The sequence below is a fragment of the Limulus polyphemus genome, unplaced genomic scaffold, assembly GCF_000517525.1.
Source record: "Limulus polyphemus unplaced genomic scaffold, Limulus_polyphemus-2.1.2 Scaffold379, whole genome shotgun sequence".
In the NCBI taxonomy this organism is placed as follows: domain Eukaryota; kingdom Metazoa; phylum Arthropoda; class Merostomata; order Xiphosura; family Limulidae; genus Limulus; species Limulus polyphemus.
In genome coordinates, this window is record NW_013665989.1 from 429,085 (window position 1) to 449,795 (window position 20,711).

The window sequence follows — 20,711 nt, forward strand, 5'->3', positions numbered from 1 at the left end:
TCCAGCTCAACAAAGTCTGTATCCGAAAGTCGTAGGAGGTAAATAAAGCTGAATTTGTATTAAATATTGTTGCGTCAGAGGAGGTCGCGTGACTAGTATCACGCCGCGTCGTTCTCGAACATTCACGTCCTTTCCTTAAATCTCGGGATCCTTCTAGATGTAGTGTAGTCTTGTATATATAAGACCGGCCAAGAGCGACGGGAACAAGGCGGTATGTAATGAGTAATTGAACTGCAGTCAGAGAGAATATTGTTGAGCACGTGAGAAGTTCATTGAGAATTATAGCGTTTGTTAAAGAGCGACTGCTGAAATTAAGTGTATCGTAAAGTTGTATTCGGAAAGAATAAACCAGTTTTATTTAAGAAAGGACTTGTGTCGCTAAAGTTTCGTCGGAACGAATTTACGGAAAATTAACTAACGAACGGAGACGTAACAATACTTATTATCTCGTGAGGAAAATTTCTGGAGTATTGTTTGCTTTGTTTTGAACTTCGCGCAAAGCTACAGGAGGGATATCTGCACTAGCCACCCTTAATTTAGCAATAGTAGACTAGAGAAAACTAGTCAACACCACCCACCACCAACTGTTGGGATAGTCTTTTACCAACGAATAATGGGATTGATCATCACCTTATAATGCGCCATGGCTGAAAGGATGAGCATGTACGTTGACAGGGATTCGAACCTGCTACCTGCAGAATGTGCATCGAGCTCCCTAACCTCTAGGCCACGCTCGTCCCTGCTGTAACGTTGAACATATTGTATAGAAATAGACAGTGTTATTTTCTACTGGCATGTCAGGTGATGCTCCAGAGATACTAAATATCTTGTTTTGTAGTGCGAGTGACTGTCATTGGGTGGTGCTTTCATAACGAGAAGAATGACGTTGTTGTTTTTCAAATACAGTACATTGTTTTCTCAATCTGGAACAAGATTTTAAAATTCTAGGACTTACCAGAATAAAAAGAGTAAGATTAGACTGAGATTAAAATTTAAGTTTCACCTGATTGATTGGATTTAAAGATACTTGATTTGCTAGCTCTCCAGTAACGAAGGTTCCACACTTACACTTGTTTTTAACATTGGTTGTTATCTAGGTGAGTAAAGATTGTTTCACTTTGTTTATGGTGTGTCTAGTCTCTTTTTTTGTGTCAGACAAGGTCTAGGTCATTTTCTGATTCTTACCCCATTATTTTTCAAAAAGCGGTGAATCTGAGAATATCACACCTATGATACAAAAGTAGACCTTGTTTTTAAAGTGATTTATTAACATATAAAGTAATAACTTCTGACCTTAATAAAAAAATTGTAATATAAAACAAAGTTTGAAAATTATATTTAAAAAGAAAAGATTTCTCCAGGGGCGAAAAGTAGCAGAGCTACAAAGCCAGAAAATATTTGAAAATGAATTTTGTACACATAAAGCGTCATAAAATACTTCTTGTAATATCAATGATTTATTTACTCACTATATATATTTTTTTCAATTGTTAGGTTCAAGATTACATGCGCACTATAATTCATAATGTTTATTTAAAAAAAAAGCAACAGCATCAACTATAGCTACGAGTAGTCTAATAACGACTTCCCAATTTAAAGTACGAGAGGTCGCTAATATACATATCGCGCGAATTTTCAAAATAGTTGAAAATTTAATTTAAAGGTTAAATGTCTACTGAGTTTTGCCAATATATTTTTACTTCTTTAGAGTTTAGTTGTAATGTTCGAGTTTGAGGTGAAGTATATGTAATATTTTGTTAAAATCAAATTTGATATTTTAGTTTTTGATGAATATTTTATCATTACTAAATATAAGTTCCCAATGAATGATATTAATACTTACTCTTAAGCCTAAGGTGTAGTGCCACTGCCCAGTATTGCAACACACTAATACAGTGCCAGTACGGTGGCAGTAGTTAAACTTTAACTTTGAAGTTAAAACTAGTCAACTGAGCCACACATTCACATAATCGTTGTAAGTTGAAGTTAGTGATTAGGGTTGTAGGTTGTCGGTATCAGGTTAAATTTCATTTGAGAAATTAGGAATATGTCTAAGCAAAAAAAGTTTGAAATATTATCTTAGTGGCTAAATTAGTAAATAGTCACACATTTTGAAAAACTTGAAAATGAAATTGTTTTAAACACTAAAGTAAAGGACGATATTACTACTGCTTGATTGTCAGGGGGGGTTCCTTTGTGGGTATGGATTCACTGCAATTTTCAAATGCTGGTGTAGAAGAATTGTTACTGAATTTATAAAAGACATTCTAAGAGGTAGATTTAAGTTCTATACTCAGCTGCACATTGAACTTGATGAAACTTTTGAAAAAACTATCATGTTTTTACATCTTCTATACAATGGAGATGTGTCTTCTTTTAGAGTCCATGGCTTCCTATGTGGGTAAGGAATCACTCCAATTCTTATATGATGTTGTATAAGAGGCATTGAAGTATTGTTGGCGAAATATTAAAAGAGATTGTATTAGGTAAAATTGAGTTAAAGACTCAGTCATAAATTCAACTTGAAGAAACTTTTTAGAAAACAATGTTTTTTCCTCTTCTATACAATGGAGAGGGGGAATATAAGAGACCTAGCCACACATTTGATTTTGCCAAATAATTTGCACCATGTAACCTATTTGTGAATTTTTCTATAATATTGTAACACCACCTGTTCCCTTTCATGAAATTGTGGGAAATTCTACAGTAAATCTTCAAAGCTCATAAAACTGTATTGTGACAGAACCATTTTTTTTAGGTTAACTGCTTTTCCTTTTGGTATATTTGTCACAAATAATACTCATTGTGTGCTAACTGAACTTCTTGTGAGAAACGAAAATTCCAATGGCTCTCTAATACCACTTTACTTATTAATGATCAAATGTTTGTCTTTTTCAATGTGGGGTTCACTTTACTGTTGTGGTAGTTAAATTGAGATTTTGAAAGGTGGAATTCCCTTTTGTGATCCAATTTGACATTCCAATTTCCAATTAGAAAATCTGGAACCCTAAAAGCTCGAATCCTCAAGAGGTGGAACCCTGTTTCATACCAATTTAACCTTTTTCATTGCCTATAAAAAGAAATAATAACTATTGCCAGTGTGGCACTCACTATCATCAATAATACTTAATAGTAATACTAATAACGTTATATTAGTAAGCTTAAGTTATGTAGCTTATTGATGGTATTATAAATATAAAATTAGTAATTATTGAGTGTCTACATGATCACATAAGATGATTAAGTAGAATGATTTGTGAATCAGTTTTTAAAAAAATTATAATAAAAATTGATGTTTTAAATTTAATAGTAGAGTAAGGAATAACATAATTCATGCCCAATGTCTTACAAGTCATAATTACACTGCTTGAAAGTTACAGTGTATTTACATATGGCTCAGACATGAAATTGATCATAAATACCCAATCACAGAAATCTTGAACTTGAGAAGATCATGAATAATAAAGAAAGTGTTCCACATTTGTATTTTTTGGGGAATGGAAATTCATCATTCCTTTTTTTCTTTCTAGTTATAACAGAAGTCAGAACTTCACTTGATCTAGAAGTTATAATACAAGTTTTCAAACTTTCTGTTTGTATATCAAGTATTGAGACTTGATATAGAAATTAGAATGAAGTTGAGGGAGCTACTGAGAACTGTGTCAGTCATTTAAGATATCAAATTTATTTTTCTGTGAGAAAAATTGCTGCAACATTGAGTATATTGTATAGAAATAGACAGTAGTTTTTTTCAGTTAGTGAAATACAATACCATAAAAGAGAGCCAACATAGATTAACCAAAATAAGATATTGTCTTCCATTATCTTTCCTTGAGGATTGTTACTTGTTTAGGGTACCAGCTTTCCAGAGTGAAAAACTGGGACATTTTTTTCTCATATAGAGTTACCCTGTAACAGCTCTGAAACAGTTTAAATTACAATAATACATTTTTTACCATTTGCTGAATAATCTCATGTTTATTCTATTGCATTTTAAATCCACAGATAAACAAGATTTGTTAAAAGTCTATCTAGTTAAAAAAATAAAAAATGTGATGAAGTTGCCTTTAACATAATCAGAGAAAAATGTTGCTTCTTAGTTTTTTTTTGTTTGCAGCTAGGCAGATGTTGAAATTTCAGTTGCTGCAACTGCCCAATGATGGGTTAGGCTCAAAAAATAGAAAGGGAGGGAACACTATAGTGTGTAATCTATCTTTATCAAGTATTTAAAGAAGCCATGTATAATGACAAACATATATATGTATTAAAACTTGCATAGAGGTACAGATAATCTTGGGCAGTTTAACAATTTTACTGTTTCTGATCAGAACAAAAACTAAGTTTAGAGATTAGGACAATCCCAGTTTCATTTGGATATATTCAAAAACACCTTAAATGTGAAAAAAAAGGATTGAGTGTTTGACTTAAAGGAGTGAAATCAAAATTGGAGGCCAAACTGGTAGCTACACTTATAGTAATGATAAGAATTTTATAGCAAATATTCTTTTCTTAGTTAGCTAGGCTGCATATTTTGTTTTACCCACCATCATGCCCCAAGCTTACAAGATTATTTAGAGTAATTGATAGGATAAAGGCCTTTGGTTCCTTTGTGTGAATAGAAGACAAGTTTAAGATTGGAAAAAACCATCAAGGCTCCAGTTAACTCAGTTTTATTTTTCTAACAGGGTGATTGGCTTAAAGAATGAGTCGCTTTCATTAGTAAGTAGACCCAGCACTTGACAAGAATCAGTGATTTCCTGAAAATATAAAGAGTGGGTTTAAATTTTTACTTCTCTCAAGGGAAGGTATATAATGACAGCATTGAAGGACCAAATGCTGCCACGTTTCTTGTATTATGTTAATTTAAAATTAGTATCTATGACAGGGTTGTCCCATTGAAAAGCATATCATAGTCAGTTGACTATAAATACCTCAGCCAGTGTGGTAAAACTGAAGTTTTGATTTGATCAGGTAATTGAAAAGAAATATAAGAAGCAAGATCAACAGCATGAATTTTAGACTATGTAAGGCTATTGCCATACTTATTTTGCTTTAAGTTAGTGATGCTATTTAGTGATAATTTTCAAGCATGTTTTGTAAAACCTGGAAGTGATATAGTGGTAGCTTTGGACTGGCTCGGAATAATATATTAGTTAGTAGTGCAAAGGTACACAAGTTTAAGATATGTAAAATAAAGACATGGCTCCAGTTTAGACAGTTACTTTTGTAATGCTAACAGAGTAGTCAACCTGCAGAATATTTTGTTTTTATAGTTTGTAGAAGCTGCAACAATCAAGGTCTTTAAAAGTTTAATAAAATATTGGATGATTATTTTAGAGATCATTATTAGATATAAAAAAATTGCAGCTGAGTTTCATGTTTAGGAAGTTTTTAAGAATCTTACACTTTTCACCTTTTTTAACTTAACAAATGATCATGATAAAAATAAGTTTACATTGTTTCATGTTTCAGAAAATAATATCTAATGTGTTTTAAAGATGTTATTATTAAAACTTAATACATGAAAATCTTAACTGTATTTTAGCACCCCATCTAAGGCTTTGCAATTGTTTCTAAACTACATATCTAAAGCTTTAAATTAAATTCAGTGTGTTGTGTATTTTAAGTTCAGACATAGAATGTCAAAGATTCAGATATGTGTACAAAACAAATTACATCCAAACATCAGTCCATTAACAGCAGCCATGGAGTAATGGTAATTCCTGTTTAGATTTTTATTTGAATATAAAGATCTGATACTGACATCTTTTAGGGAGATACTGTAGATATTCATTGAAATATGAAATGTATGTTTTTGTGAATTTAGAGAAATTATTACTTTTATAGTTACAGCAAAGAAATAATGTTTTATAGTAGAGTTATCAGTGTGTGAACAAAAAATGTAAAAAACTTATTTTAAATTAAGCAACCCAAAGTGTAGATGATATGCAAATACTTATTTTTTCATGTACAAGTTACTGCTACAAGGTTTTTAGTCTAAGGAACATAAAACATAAATTTGTTCACTATTTTAGGTCTGGTAAGCAAATCAAATAGATCTACTATATGATTAAAAGGAATCCTTGAAGGAATATTCATATACATGTCCAAAAAGACCCAGGAACTTCAGGCTTTGATGTCATGTGATAAGGAGTAAGTACTGATTTGTATAGTGGTGCAGTTACATACAGAATACCTCCTTAGACTTGAACCCGTGATATGTGTCACTAAATGCTTAATATTCTGTCAGAGTGAATTGGATATAAACTTATCAGAAATTTGTTTTATTTCAAGTAACATACAATCTATGTTCATATATAAATCTTAGAGCAGTTTTGCACATAAAAGTACAATAAAATATATTTTGTTTCTATAAACTTAATTCAACTTCAGGAAGAAAACATAATTTTCTTACAAGTAGAAAAAGGTGCAGTTAGCCATGGCTGCATGAGGGATTTTTTTTTTATATTGAACCAAACTGTTAGATACACTTCTATTATATATCTCACTAACAAACTAAGCTTCTTGGATGGGTTAGCAGTTGCGACATGAAAGCTGCAAAATCCTGTTTGCTGTTATTAACCAGCGAGAATGGTTCATTATTCCAGGGTCACGTAAAGCAAGTTCTCTTGAACAATGACCTGACACTACCACATTGCACATGTCATGCAGATATTTTTGATCTGTACTGAGATCCTCAGGATGGTCAGTTTTCAGTAATGGCTCTGTAATTTTGACTGAAACAAAGTTTACTGAAGGCAGTGATTCATTAGTCTTCAGTTTCTTTCCAAGAGTACCAGGAAAAGCGGAAAATCCTAGAGTTACTCTGTCAAGATGCATAATTAAATGATGCAGGGATAACTCATTGGTATGTAACAAACAAATTAATCAATGAGCAAGTCTTCATAAGTGCATTTCAAGAAGCCTCATAACTCCAGTTTTTTTCCAGTATTGATGTATGTGCCGTCACAGTCTACAGCGACTGAATGATCAGATGAAATTTTGTTATCTTCAAACCACTGAATGATAGAATTTTTTATACCTTCTGATGTTCTGGAAGAATGAGAAAATTGATTCAGGTTCACTGATCAAAGTTATGTGCTATTCCATGACTACATGTTCATAATGTTTTTGTCCATTTTTAATCACAATTTTAGTTATATCTTTTCTGTTGTCAAAATAGAAAAATATAATACAATTTGATTCATCAGAAGTCAGTAATGTTTCTTGTTATTTTTCTCGTTTGTGTTCTATCTTGTTTTTATTGACAATTTTAACATTGTCATTTTCTTGAATAATGCCCATATCTTCCAAAACAGCTGAGGTAAGGGCTGCAGCAGCTCTACCTGAAATACAGTACCTGTCAGTTTCTCTCTCTACCATTGGAAGTGGTGTCCTCATTTGTTTGTTTATTTTAGGATTTCGATGTAGAAAGTGCAGTATTAGCAAAATAATCCAAACAAGTCATTGATTAAATATTTTGTTTAGTGGAGAGATGATACACTTTTTTTTCAAACTTTGGTTTACTTGCAGCAGTTGAAGATATAATTGGAGGAGTTTCATACTGCATAAGATTAATTCTTATAATAAAAGGCAACTATTGCACACCCTGCTGATTAGCAATTACAAAATGAAATTGTCGACTAAGTAAATTCGATGCACCATAAGTAGTTAAATGGAAATTGTACTGTAAATGTTTTATTTAAGGTATTCATAAAAATATTGAAACACAAGAAAAAATTACGTTTATAATTCTGTTTGCTTTAGGTTTTTGGAGTTGATTCCTTGATTAATGGTCTGTTTAATGTGATGAGCTGGTTGCAATATCAGGCATATTTGCTGACACCATTAAAACTGTTTGATTACAGGAACAATGAGAATAATGTTTTAGTTAACATGATATTATGTATTACATGAACAGTTGAAAAAAGGATAAAGTTTTTCTCTGTGAATTAAATGAAATTACTTTTGGTATAAGACATGGAAACAGATGCAGATTTAATTTTTATTGAATACAGTACTTGGGGTTATAATTTCTGGAAATGTATACAGAGCCAGGGTTCTTTTGTAAAATTTGGAATAAGAAATGAATGACTATTTTTTTTATAGAGATTAAGTTAAAGTTGCATTTTTTCATTGTTCAATGATGACTGTCATTTGCTTTTTAAATTCAGTGTAGGGAGAAAGCTAATGGAATTTTATTTCAGTTTTTATAACTATATATATATAATTCTTGTATGGTGATGATAATAAGACACTGTTTTCATTATACTGTATTAAGAGTTTAACTAAGTGTTTGTTGTTGTTGCTTTTTGTATTCCAAGTAAACTGAAACTGTTATTGGAACATGGCCTAGAACCAAATAAAATAGTTTCTGATGCTGATGGCTGTACACTACTGCATTTAGCAGTGGGGCTAGAAGATACTCCTAGTAATGAGGCTGTTGTTGCCCTTTTGTTGCAACATGGGGCAAATCCAAATATCAGGTATCATGTTTTGCTTTTTTTACACTACATAATAATTAAGTTTTTTGGTGAAGTACTGTGTATTAGAAATAAATATAATCTTACTTCTTTAAGTCTTTAACTTTTTTACACTGTTACAATAGCATTTCAAGCTCATGGTTGATTTTTAAGGTATCTGAATTAGTGAAAGTTGTATATTCTAATAATAGGACTTGAATTTAACATTTGTTTTGTGTTAGCCAGTTGGGCTAGTAGAATTAAAAACACTACTAGCCCTCTGGGATTTCTGCTAGCTTATTTAAAAAAATTAGCCACTATTGTAATGATATAATCAGTTTCTAGAAGAGGTTAGTTAATTGTAAAATATACTGCTGCGTGCTGCAACTAGAAAGACAAATGTATAACACTTATCATTTATTGATCCTTGTTTTAATTCTTACAAAATAAAATTGTCAGAGACAATAAACTGCAACACTCTGGAAATGGAAAAAAAAAACTGCTGAGAATCATATGTCTTAAAACTTGACCCCATATTCAACTTGGAACAGAAATAGTTAAACAACTAACAGTTCACCACAGCACCACCCTATCTATGATCTACCTAAAATTCACAAGTAAGACTACCCTCTCTGTTTCATGGATAAATGAAGAGATTCACCATGTCATCCTTTAGGTTTATATATCATGTAGATATAATAACACCATTAACAGGTAAAACATACTCTTATGAGTTCACTTTGTAAAGATTATAAAAATAATCATGATAACCTCACAATACACAATGATTACCTTTGATGTCTCCAACCTGTTTACTAATGTATTACCCCCTTGGAACATTACAGATACTCTGACAATGGCTTAAACTGGTAGAACTCTCAAATAATGTACCAACTGACAATCTTCACAATAAGTGTCTCTGTATGGAACATTTTGAAAATAACAACCATTCTGAGTTGCAGCATTTGGTTCACATATGTTGGCAATATATTCATAATATGGCCACTACCACAGTGAAGATAACAAGAATTCATGAATCATTTGAAAAAATAATAATTCAAAATATATATCACAATATAAATAAAAGAAGATAAACTCAAATTCCTAGATATGATGATTACCAAGACATTTACCATAGATGTTTACAGGAAACTTTCCTAACAGTGTACAGATGGGTATCATAGTCTGCCTAGTTTATAGATTGAATAAGACTGGTAATACTGAAGATGCTAAGAAGAAAGAAGAAATATACATCACTATAACTCATCTTGACAGTAGATACTCAGAACACTTGATAAAAAAGTAAAATTTAGGAGCTGTTAGTTAATTTCACATGCTGCATAATACACTTATAGATACAAAACTGCATATTTTCTTAGTGGATAATTTGCTTTCTTCATCATATATCAAGCTCTTCAGATCTAACTATGTTATTCACTAGTAAAGGAGAAAATTGTGTTCACAGTGTACCCCTGTATCCTAGTGCTATTTGTACCAATGTAGTTTCAGCTTATAAAAGAATGTGCTCAAATAAAGGCTTACTGTTGCAAAGTAGGAGTTGAATTTATGAATGTTCAATATTTTTTATTTAACAGTAATATTAACATGATTAGTGTTCAGTTTTTTTTTAATAAACTTGTTTTTACGTTCATATAGGCCCCACAGTGGCACAGCGGTATGTCTGCGGACTTGTAACACTAGAATCCGGGTTTCGATACCCGTGGTGGGCAGAACACAGATAACCCATTGTGTAGCTTTGTGCTTAATTACCAACAAACGTTCATATAGTTTTTCAGTAGAGAAAATTTGTATATATAAATGATGGAAAACTTAGTTCAGATTAGCACAACATATCTGAAATTAAATGTATAACTAATGTATAAACTAAAATACAGCACAATAGATTCTGAATAGTCTATGAATCTGTGAGATGAGTTTCTTAGTAGTTTGTTTTGTACATGTATACAATTAATCATTTCAGGTCCATTGATGGTCTTACCCCTGTACACATCAGTGTTTTATGGGGGAATGTTTTATCTTTGAAATTGTTATTATCATTTGGAGGAAATCCATGGCTGAAAGACAGTGGTGAGAAAGATGCATTTCAGATGGCTTTAGAAACACAAGAATCAAAGTGTATTCAAGTCTTAGAAGAGTTTGTAAGAAGTCATAACTTCAGCACTAGAATCTCTCTGGGATCAGATGTGTCACAAAGATCATCCTTTTGTAGCTCAACAGGCATTCAGTTGCATGAAGCTGGAGATGCATGTGCCTCATTTGCTGTTTTCTCCTCTTCAGTGTTGTCTTCTGAATATCTTACCTGCTCTCCACCTCAAGAAAAAAAACACAGTATGTGGAATGAGAATGCAAATGAAAATATATGCAAAAAACTAAAAGATTTGTTCCTAACTGAAAGTTCTAATGTTAGTTGTACAAGAAAAGAAAACTGTCTTCTTGCTGTTGAACAACCTAAGCAAAGTAGTTTCTTTCCTTGTATTTTTGACCTTGGTGGTGGTGGAGACACAATAGAAACTAAAAGATTAAATTGTGAAATAAAAGAGGATATTATGATCTCAGCTAATGATATAAAACTATTAGGAACTCAGCAAGATAGAAATTCATCTTCTTATAATGCAAGTATCTCTTCTTTTAGCTCCCAGAGCACATCAAGTCCAGTGAGGATATTATCTCTGTCACCACAGGTCCATGATATTGGATTTTGTAGTCCAGGGTCTCCTACAGGCAATCGTTTAGATGGTATACATTATCTTAGTCCTCGTGAAAATGCAGCTGTAGTGTTACGAAACAACTCCAGGCTATCAGCTTCCCTTGGGAAACCATCTTGTCATTGGAATTCTGGTAGTTCTGGTGATGAAGGAGTTCAAGAATATTTGTATACAGATGAAGAGGAAGGAATTGCTCTGATTGAACGACATTATCCATGTAGCAACCCTAGTAGTTTCACAAATTCTTCATCATCAAGTGACACTGTAATATATGATTGGAAATTATTCCAAACTGGTAGTGACTCAAGCTCATCCTCCTCATCAACAAGATCTCTTCTTTCTATTAATGTTCCACTAGACCTTCAAAAACTTAATAACAGTGAAATAAGAAAGCAACTTCTTGATCTTGGAGACAATCCTGGTCCAGTTCAGGACAGTACTAGACAAGTCTACCTACACAGGTTGACAAGACTCAAGTCAGGTGTTGTCCAAGTCAGCAGTCCCCTCTTACCAAGTAAGTTTTGTTCATTGCCTTCTTACTTATATGTATATATACACACACACATACACAATAGTGAGTTTTGCAAAAAAGAATAGGAAGATGGTAGAATACTCAAGAAAAAATAAGTGAAGTAATATCACCAAAGTAAACAAACCTATATGTATAAATTTGGAGGAACTGCTCTTGTCAACAAAAATGGATATGTGTGATAAAATTAAATTTAAAACTAGATAAATTAGTTAAATTCCTAAAGAAATAATAAAGTGTAAAATACTAATATTTTAATTCTGTTGACGTACAACATTTCAGGCAGGTATCCTTCACTAATCAGTATTCAGAATAAAGTTAGAATGATTGTGTTAAATTTTTAAACCAATAAAACAATCAGAGCCTATGAGGTAATACAGCTGTAGTGTTACAAACCAATTCCAGCTTATCAGCTTTCCCTAGGAAATCATTTATGAGCCTGGTGTTCTTTATCCAACCTTGTTTAAACCTGTCGGTGTAACCTGCTGTATCAATAGACTTAAACAGGGCTTGACAAAGAGCAGTTGTTTGAAATATAGCCCAGTAAGAATTTTTTTGTTTTTACTCTGTGTGATATTAATCTGCTTATTTTTTCTTCTACATACAATAATAACATACATGTAAAAAAAAAATACATCATACTTGCAAACACAGTACTAATAAATTGTACATAAGGAACATTTCAAAAGTCTAGCTATGTTATTGATTTGTTGGTGAATAATACAAATGAGTGATTTAGTTAAAATTATGAAATGTTTCTTTTGTATAATTCATTGGTACTAAGTTTGTAAGTGTGATGTCTTTTTTTTGTATGAAATACTAATGTAGTACAGAACATATGCTTATTCCTGCAAAATAATGACTGATATTGACAATTAGCCATCTGAAAATATTGCTAAAGCTTTATACTATCCCTGATGAAACATTGCTTCAAAATGAATTTTTGATATACTTGTATTAAAAAAAAAAACAACTACCATATTGACCTGATTATAGGGCAATCTCAAATATAAGGTGACCCCCATTTTCAGAAACAGGGGGAAAGAAAAAAATTGAGTGTCATAATATCCTTTTTTTAAGTCCGCAAAATGTTTTTCTTGTAGAATGTGCATTAAGGAATTCAGACTTTTTGTTTCAGCCAACAGCTCACATTATTTTCAGTTACACCAAATTTTGTAGCAGTGGTACAATTGTTCATTTTTCTGCCTCATGCACCACCATAATTTTAAGATTTGCATCATAACTCTGTCGTAACCCTTTGTTAATTTGACACTACTTTCTTGTTCCCTGTCTTTCAATGTGGTCCCTCACTCTTGCAAAAGGGTCAATCACTAAAATGAGACTCACAGACAACAATTATTATAAAATTTATAATAAGAATAGTGAAAACAATAATGCACCAGCAAAATCAGTACTATAACTGAACACCTACAGGTGGATTAGATGCAAGAATTAACAATGACCTTGAGCGAACATCTGGCGTGCATGCATAGACATATGCAACCTGGACATTCAGGAATGCAGCTGCCTAGAGTAATGGGAAGGGGCCTGTGGTCAGCCTCATTTATAAGGCAGCTATGAATTTTACAGCCTAATTATTAATAAAAAAAAACATTGCCGTATAATTGCCAATACAATACTTTTCTTGAATGTTGAACCAAAAAAAAGAACAAAGTTTGCTTTATAGTCCGAGATGAATGTATGCAAATTTATTAAAAGTTATGATCAATGAATACAGGTATGCACATGAGTCTACAAGAAACAAGACATTGTGTATGTAAATTTAATTTGTTTAGTTTATAAATTTTGTATAGAACAACAATTTTTTTCATCTAACACAAAACAGAAATGATTAAATCAAAATGGTACATTTAAGTGTTTTACACTCACAAAAAAAAAACTATCATTCTCTGGGTATTTGAAGAACTTGTAGCATTCTGCCACAATTTAATTCTTCGTACTGTTAGCCGACTCTATTCAGAAGTGATTAAACATTAAGTGGTTGATCTTTTTCAGGAGAGGCATTTGTTGTACGTGAAATGTAATCCTAGTATGCAAAATGTTAAAATAATCCATAATGCTAGTGTTCAGAATGTTTATTTTTAATAAACTCTGCACTTTTTCAAAAGGAATACTGTTTCATAAAAGCATGACTAGATCTATGAAAAATGATAAAGTTTTTTAAAAAAATTATGCAATAATAAGATTTATCTGTGAAAAATATTTTATCTGTAAATTTTTAATTACATCAGAAATATTCCATGCACTTAAACATCCCAATATATATATGAATTGTAAAAAATAATTTAAGTAATTATTTGTGCTAAAGAATAATAAGTAAATAAATAAACTAGTACAGTGGTTCTCAATCTGGTTGTTCGCAGGATCCCTTCAGGTTATCCATGGAAAGGTTGCACACTTACAGAAAAGAAGAAGCAGTGTAGTGTATAGCTCTCTTTGTGGTCCACCAAGAAAAAAAAGAAATTGGTGGTCCATGAACATTGTCTTCATTCATACCTTTATTTCTGGTATCTGTTTTAGATTACCCCCCAGAAATTTCACATGTTTTGGAAAGTAGATTGGACTTTGTTCAAGCTGCAGTTTTGGAGAAAGACATGTGCAATGATTTTGATAATCCTGGTCCTAAAACAAAATGGAGAGAAGGCACACAGAAAACTTCATTCAATTATCTTCTACTTGATCCCCGAGTAACCAGAAACCTCCCTGGACGAGCTTTACTGTTGAGTTTTAGTGAACAGTTTCAAGCGTTCATTAATGCAATCTTTTATGTTGGAAAAGGAACAAGAGCCAGACCTTACAGTCACTTATATGAAGCCATCAAGATACTAAATGATCCTGTAAATAAGGTGATAAAAATAGTTTTAACTTATGAACTTTACATTATATATATCTCAACACAAGTTCTGTTTGGTGTGGTGGATAGCCTTTCTTTGTAATTGTGTTTCAGACATGTCCATTTTCAGGTTGTTAATATGTCTGAGTTAACCGATGTTTCTAAGCTAGAATTTTAAGAAGTACCTGGTTTACTGTCATTGGTTAGTTAGTATGTATTGATTCATCTAATTATCGGTTTTGGGACTGACTTGCATTTTAGTACTACCGTATTTTTCAGATTATAAGACACACCAGTGTATAATACATACCCTTATTTTGAAGACAAAGTTTTAGGGAAAACTTTATTATACTAACTCCATTACTACAATTTATTTTTTTATTATTTAGAGAGCATTATAAATAGTTATGTTTTTAAAAGAAAAGAAAAACTACTATTGTTATAAATAACACATTCAATTGAACTAAACTATGCATGCCTATTCAAATATATTTACACATGGCTTGTGTATATCGTATATATACATATATATATTATTCATACCTTTGGTGTATAGGATGCAAGCAGATTTTGACATCAAATTTTGGGGTAAAAAAGTGCGTCTTATACACCGAAAAATACGGTATATTCTTTGACATTTTACTCTTTATTATTATTATTTGAAGTTAAATTATAGACTAGTTGTTCATGAATCTTTTGATGGGTCTGAAAGACCAAGTTTGAGTGCTTCTTGGTTTTAGGTGTACAAAAGAATTCAGGGTATTAACTATGCCACAAAAAGAGCATTGGTTAGATATTATCAAGGTATTTTTTTTTTAATTTTCTAGTGATGTCAGAGATCATAACATTCAATATTTAAAGAATTAGAATTACTTTGTGGAAATTCATAAAAAACTATAATAACAAACCTCAAGGAAGAATGATAAGCTTGTCCTGTCAAAAACTAGTCAGGTTTTATTAGCTATTTAATCATTTGTACATCATTATGATTTTGTGTTATTACTGTTTTGTCATAAAATTCATTACTTTTCCACATCTGCCATAAATATTTGAGGTTCAACTTCTTTCATACATAAGTAGCTCATTGTTGGAACAGGGTCAAACATTCAGTAAAAAAAAATAACAACATAAGGTTTATTCAAGTCTTTGAGATTAATTTCAACAAAACATAACTTTAAATGAGCTACACATCAATCAGATCAAAATTGTGTGGCAAATTATTAAAAGTCAATAGAACACAGCAAGGCAGCTAGAAGCAAGCATAAGCTAGTTCAGAGAGTGTAAAATTGCGACCAAAAAACTAACACACTGTTAGTATAGTAAGAATGTGAACTTATTTTGTGTATTTTTTAAATTTCTATGTAATTCTCTTTTAACAGTTTTGTGTTTAGCATTTTTCACAAGTTAAATTAAAAATTGGATCAGTTCACACAGAAATTTTGTACTTATATGTTTGTGTTTCCCATTGTTAATGAAAGGGTTCAAGTGTATTTATGTTAAATGTTACTTTTTGGCAGGTTGTGTTTGAAACATGTCCTGAGACTAAATGGAAATCTTGCTGACTAACCTGTTAACTTTTTTGAATATGTTACTTGGTGTAGTTAGTTATTTAAAAAGCTTTTCAAAAGGTGTACACAGAATATTAGCTAAGAAAATAACATCAGGAGGGATTAGTGGAAAGAGAAGTTAATTGGATTTTAGGGTTGTTGGATGAAAGGAAAGCAAAAGGTTTTATTAATGGAGTACAACCATACTGGTCTTTGTTAGATTATTGATTTTTTTAATGCACAGCTACACAGTGGTCTATCTGCACTTTTTCCACTGCAGATATTCTAATCCTGGATTTTAACATTGTAAATCTGGAAACTTACTGCTGACTTACTAGGGTATATACCCTTTTTATTAGTGGAGTGTCGTAGGGGTCAATTCTTAGTCCTTTACATTTTCTTACTTACATTAATGATATTGATAGGGGTATAAAATTATAGTATATTTAAGACATTGAGACAGTATTCTGTTGCTGATAGTAAAGCTAATAGAATTTTATGGTGTACTTATATACACATAATGAATATAAGTTAAAAGAGGTAATTATCTCCATACATGTCAAAGTTAAGACTCACTGAAATACTTTGTATAGTTGTGGTCTCCTTATCTAAAAGAGGATTCTAATTTTTTGGAAAAAGTGGTTGTGGTGACACTGACTGTTGATACTTTGCTTGGAGAACATTAGATTGTTCTAACTTAGTTAAAAATTGTTATCACATGAATGTAGTTTTTCTATCACAATAGTATCTATCCTATAGGTTGAAAGATAAAACTGTTTTATGCTCTTTCCTATATTTTGTTATATTTCAAAGGGTTGTTTTACAAAGGGATGAGATTTTACTGCCATTTGGGAGATTTCCATCATTTCTGTTGTCAAACTGGCCATCTACCTAAGTTATTTAGATCTTGGAGATGGGATGATGCTGGGACTAGAGATCAAATACTATTTTATAAAAATTGAGCTAAGCATTTTGTTGAAAACAAGTCTCATCAGATTCTTAGCTTACTGGAGCTAAGAGTTTGTGTTCCTCAAACATATTGTAGATACCACAGTTGTTCTCAATAAGCATTGTACTATTTCAAACATATCTGTACAGGTTATTTTTGTTATTATATTTAGTATTTTTCCCTCCAGCCTAGTACCAAAGTTCAACATATATTAGACATATGGGCTAGTGGTGAGGGAGTTATCTCCCTTCACTGCTTTCAGAATGTAATCCCAGTAGAGGCCTATACAAGGGAAGCTTGTATGGTTGAAGCACTTGGTAAGTAGCAGATTTTATGTATCTAACAGTTCAAAGCTATTGAATGTATTGTGGATATACTCTCTTAGTTAATCTCTCCACCTCACACACCTGTTATATGGTGAAACATTTTTTTAATAGTAAAATAGTTTAGTAAAAACCTTTCAGTATTTTTCTACACATGAACATAAGTTAAGTTTGTAATTATTCAATGTTTGCATTTCTTTGTTTCGAGAAGTAGATATTTATGTTTTATATTGGTATAGAATACTTTTATCTACTTACTGCTGAATGTTATTCACGTATATATACAGGCATTGAAATATTTAAAGTTACTATTTAAAGAGGTGCTGTGAAGCTTCTTGAAAGTATTTATTGTTATAGAAGCAAATATAATAGTCTTCTGGGGGAGTTGGGGGGCTGATAAGTGCAAAAAATAATTAAGCAGTGAAATTCAGTTGGCTTAATGCAATCTTTCCAGGTTCTATTATTATTACTGAAATGTTTGCATAAAAGCAAAATACTCGTGTGAATGTTTATATTGTTAATTTTCCTTACAGTATAAACAACTTCAATTTTTAAGTCTATAAATACTTTTAGAAATAAATATCTTAAACTATGATTATCAAAATAATTTTAAAGCATTTAAAATCATACAGCATATGTTAGGTCTAGTCTACAAAATGTGTACTTCCATTATCTTGGTACTTTGAATTTGTTCATACAAATACAATCAGCTTGCTTTGCATTTTAAAAAATAGTCTTTAACTTAATATTTGTTTTATTCAAAGTGTATTGTAATATTTTATCAGGTGTTTTATATAAGCATTCTTCAAAGTTCTCAATCAGTTTGTAAAATGTTACCAATTGCTTATATTGTTAAAGCAAAAGTTTAATTATCTTGTGGTTTTTACTTTCTTAGGCTTAACAAACTGCTACATGTTAGTGCAGAATTAATGCTCTAAAAATACATTTATTCTAAATACAAAACAAATTTGAGCTTTGTCTTGGATATGTGAATCTAAGTTAATGTAAATTTAGTGATACCTTGGCAATATTTCAGGATTTACGTTTTTTACACTAGCATAGTAATTGTTAGTATATTATAAATTCTGGTAGTGTACATTCAAGTTTTAAATTCATTACAGGACTCTCAAATCTTACGAACATTAAACGAGGTGACTTTTATGGAGTAGCAGCAACTTTTAATGACAAGAAGAAGCGTCAGCTTGGAGCTTTCTTTCTCTTTCGATCTTTGCACATATTTCTAAATGAAGGAGAACGTCAGTTAAAGCCTTTTGATATCAGATAAGAAAAAAATTATTTTCATTGTTAATATTATGTAGGAATGAATTATACGTACTATATATTTAAATATACACGTATATGTATTATATATATTATGAATTTATGAAATAAGGGCAAATACTACAAGAAAATTTTTTATCTTTTTTTCTGTAAAGGGTAGCCCAATAAAAACTAAACTGATTTACTTGTAATTAGCAGAGTTTCTTTATTTCTGAATTTTTCATAAGATTATTTGTTGATTGTTTTGTCGTTGGGTCCATGTGAAATCTTTCAATAAATATTTCAAATGTCTATGCTACATTGTTTGTTATTCTATCCATGTGCATAACATCTGAAATAAGACTCCATCAGAAAAATCCTTTTTGCAGTGCTATGTGGCATAATTCACATTATTCTGTGTAATGCCTGAAAAGAAAAGTAAGGATTGTGTGTATATATATATCTATGTTATGCAGAAACAAACATGTATTACTTAAAAATGGATAGATGTGTTTTGTTTTAGTCTAGTTTTGATTGGGCCATCCTGTTTATTGTAACCCTTGAAATAAATGGGATATATTGTTTGTTACCCTGTCTTGGTCAGCCATCGAATATAACTCTGTAATGGTGTAAGTCAAGTCTGAACATGTGTTCTTTGTCTTGGGGTTATTTTTTATTTTAATTTTGCAAAAAAATATCTCCAATGTTGAACATACAGTAAAATCCACTTTTGTATGATTTGTTTTATTCACTTATATTTTTGCATTGATCTATAGTAGACTAAACCATGAACAATTAAGGGATGCTATGAATATGCTAACCTGCATTGATAATTTCATTGCACGATATACTAATATGAAAGTGTGATATATATTAAATCATTTTACATACAGGGCATTTCAAAATTATGAGTGCATTTCAAAAAACAGAGATCTCAGGGTTGGATTAATATATTGGATGAAACACTGTTTATATACTTTAAGGTTTAACATTATTCCATAAGCTGTGACACTAGTACACCCACTTATTATAGTTTTTAAATTACTGCATATTAGTATATAGGATTAGAATAATTTCCCACTCTGGATGAAACAAGAGACAATGTGCACTAGTACTATGGGTTATTATGATGCTCCTGCTCTGGTCTCTGGGTAACCATGAACTGCATGTACAGACTTAAATTGTCTACTAGTATAAAGAAGAATTACATTAGTGCTGTTATTTTTGCTTGTTGATTAGTGTGCTAGGATGCCAACTGTGTACTAGTACATAATTACTTTGGTAGCCTCACAATAAGTTCTTAATGTCTGTGTATTAGTTCAGTGATATAAGCACATCAGCTAAATAACAGGAAACAACTTGTGAAAATTGTTTAATATTGCTCCTTTATGTGGTTTACATGGCAGGATAGAAAAGTGAAATAGTTTTTGTCATTATACTAGCCTTTTACCTGTAATCAACCTGGTTGCATACAGAGGACAATCGAAGTTTGTATTAGGTTAAACCCTTGATTACCAACTTGTTTTCATACAGTTCATTATAATTGGAGTTCATATTTTGAGTAATTTTATGTTCTTGCCTGTTACAACACCATATTTAAAGAAAAGAACTGACACAATAAAGTGTAAATAATATTTTTTTTATATAAAATACATAGGGAACCACAGCAGTAATTAAAGGTTTTGAGATGGCTTGAATGGGTAATGAAAAACCATATTATGAATGTACAACATTTCAACAAGATTCTGTCCTCCTCAGGTACATTTTGTTTACAGAGATAAATGAGAAAATATACAGTATAGAACAAAGAGTTCACATGACCAGTCTAATATAGGTATCTTGGTACCTTGGGGTGTTGATTTAGGGTGGGGCTGTTTTCTTTGATTAAGATAGCTTCTTTTATTTTGAGTGTATTGATGTTAGGTTCTTTGTTTAAAATTACAGTGTTTGGTTTTTGAGTTATGATGGTGGTAAACATATGAGGGTTTTCTATTATGTTCAGTGAATCTGGTTTCACATTTTCTACCTGTTTCTCCGATGTGAAATTCTGGACAGTTATTG

At 31.4% G+C, this 20,711-nt stretch overlaps 1 protein-coding gene across 1 annotated transcript; it reads left to right on the forward strand.

The window, feature by feature from the left end:
• Positions 1-8,376: 8,376 nt before the first annotated feature.
• LOC106457834 (ankyrin repeat and LEM domain-containing protein 1-like) lies at positions 8,377-18,675 on the forward strand (the record flags this gene model as incomplete). The annotated part of the gene is made up of 6 exons (XM_022383882.1): positions 8,377-8,486; positions 10,444-11,457; positions 11,536-11,702; positions 14,259-14,584; positions 17,255-17,384; positions 18,512-18,675. Coding segments are annotated over 6 exons (1,911 nt in total), but the record flags the coding sequence as incomplete, so codon positions are not given.
• Between the last annotated feature and the right edge of the window lie 2,036 nt (positions 18,676-20,711).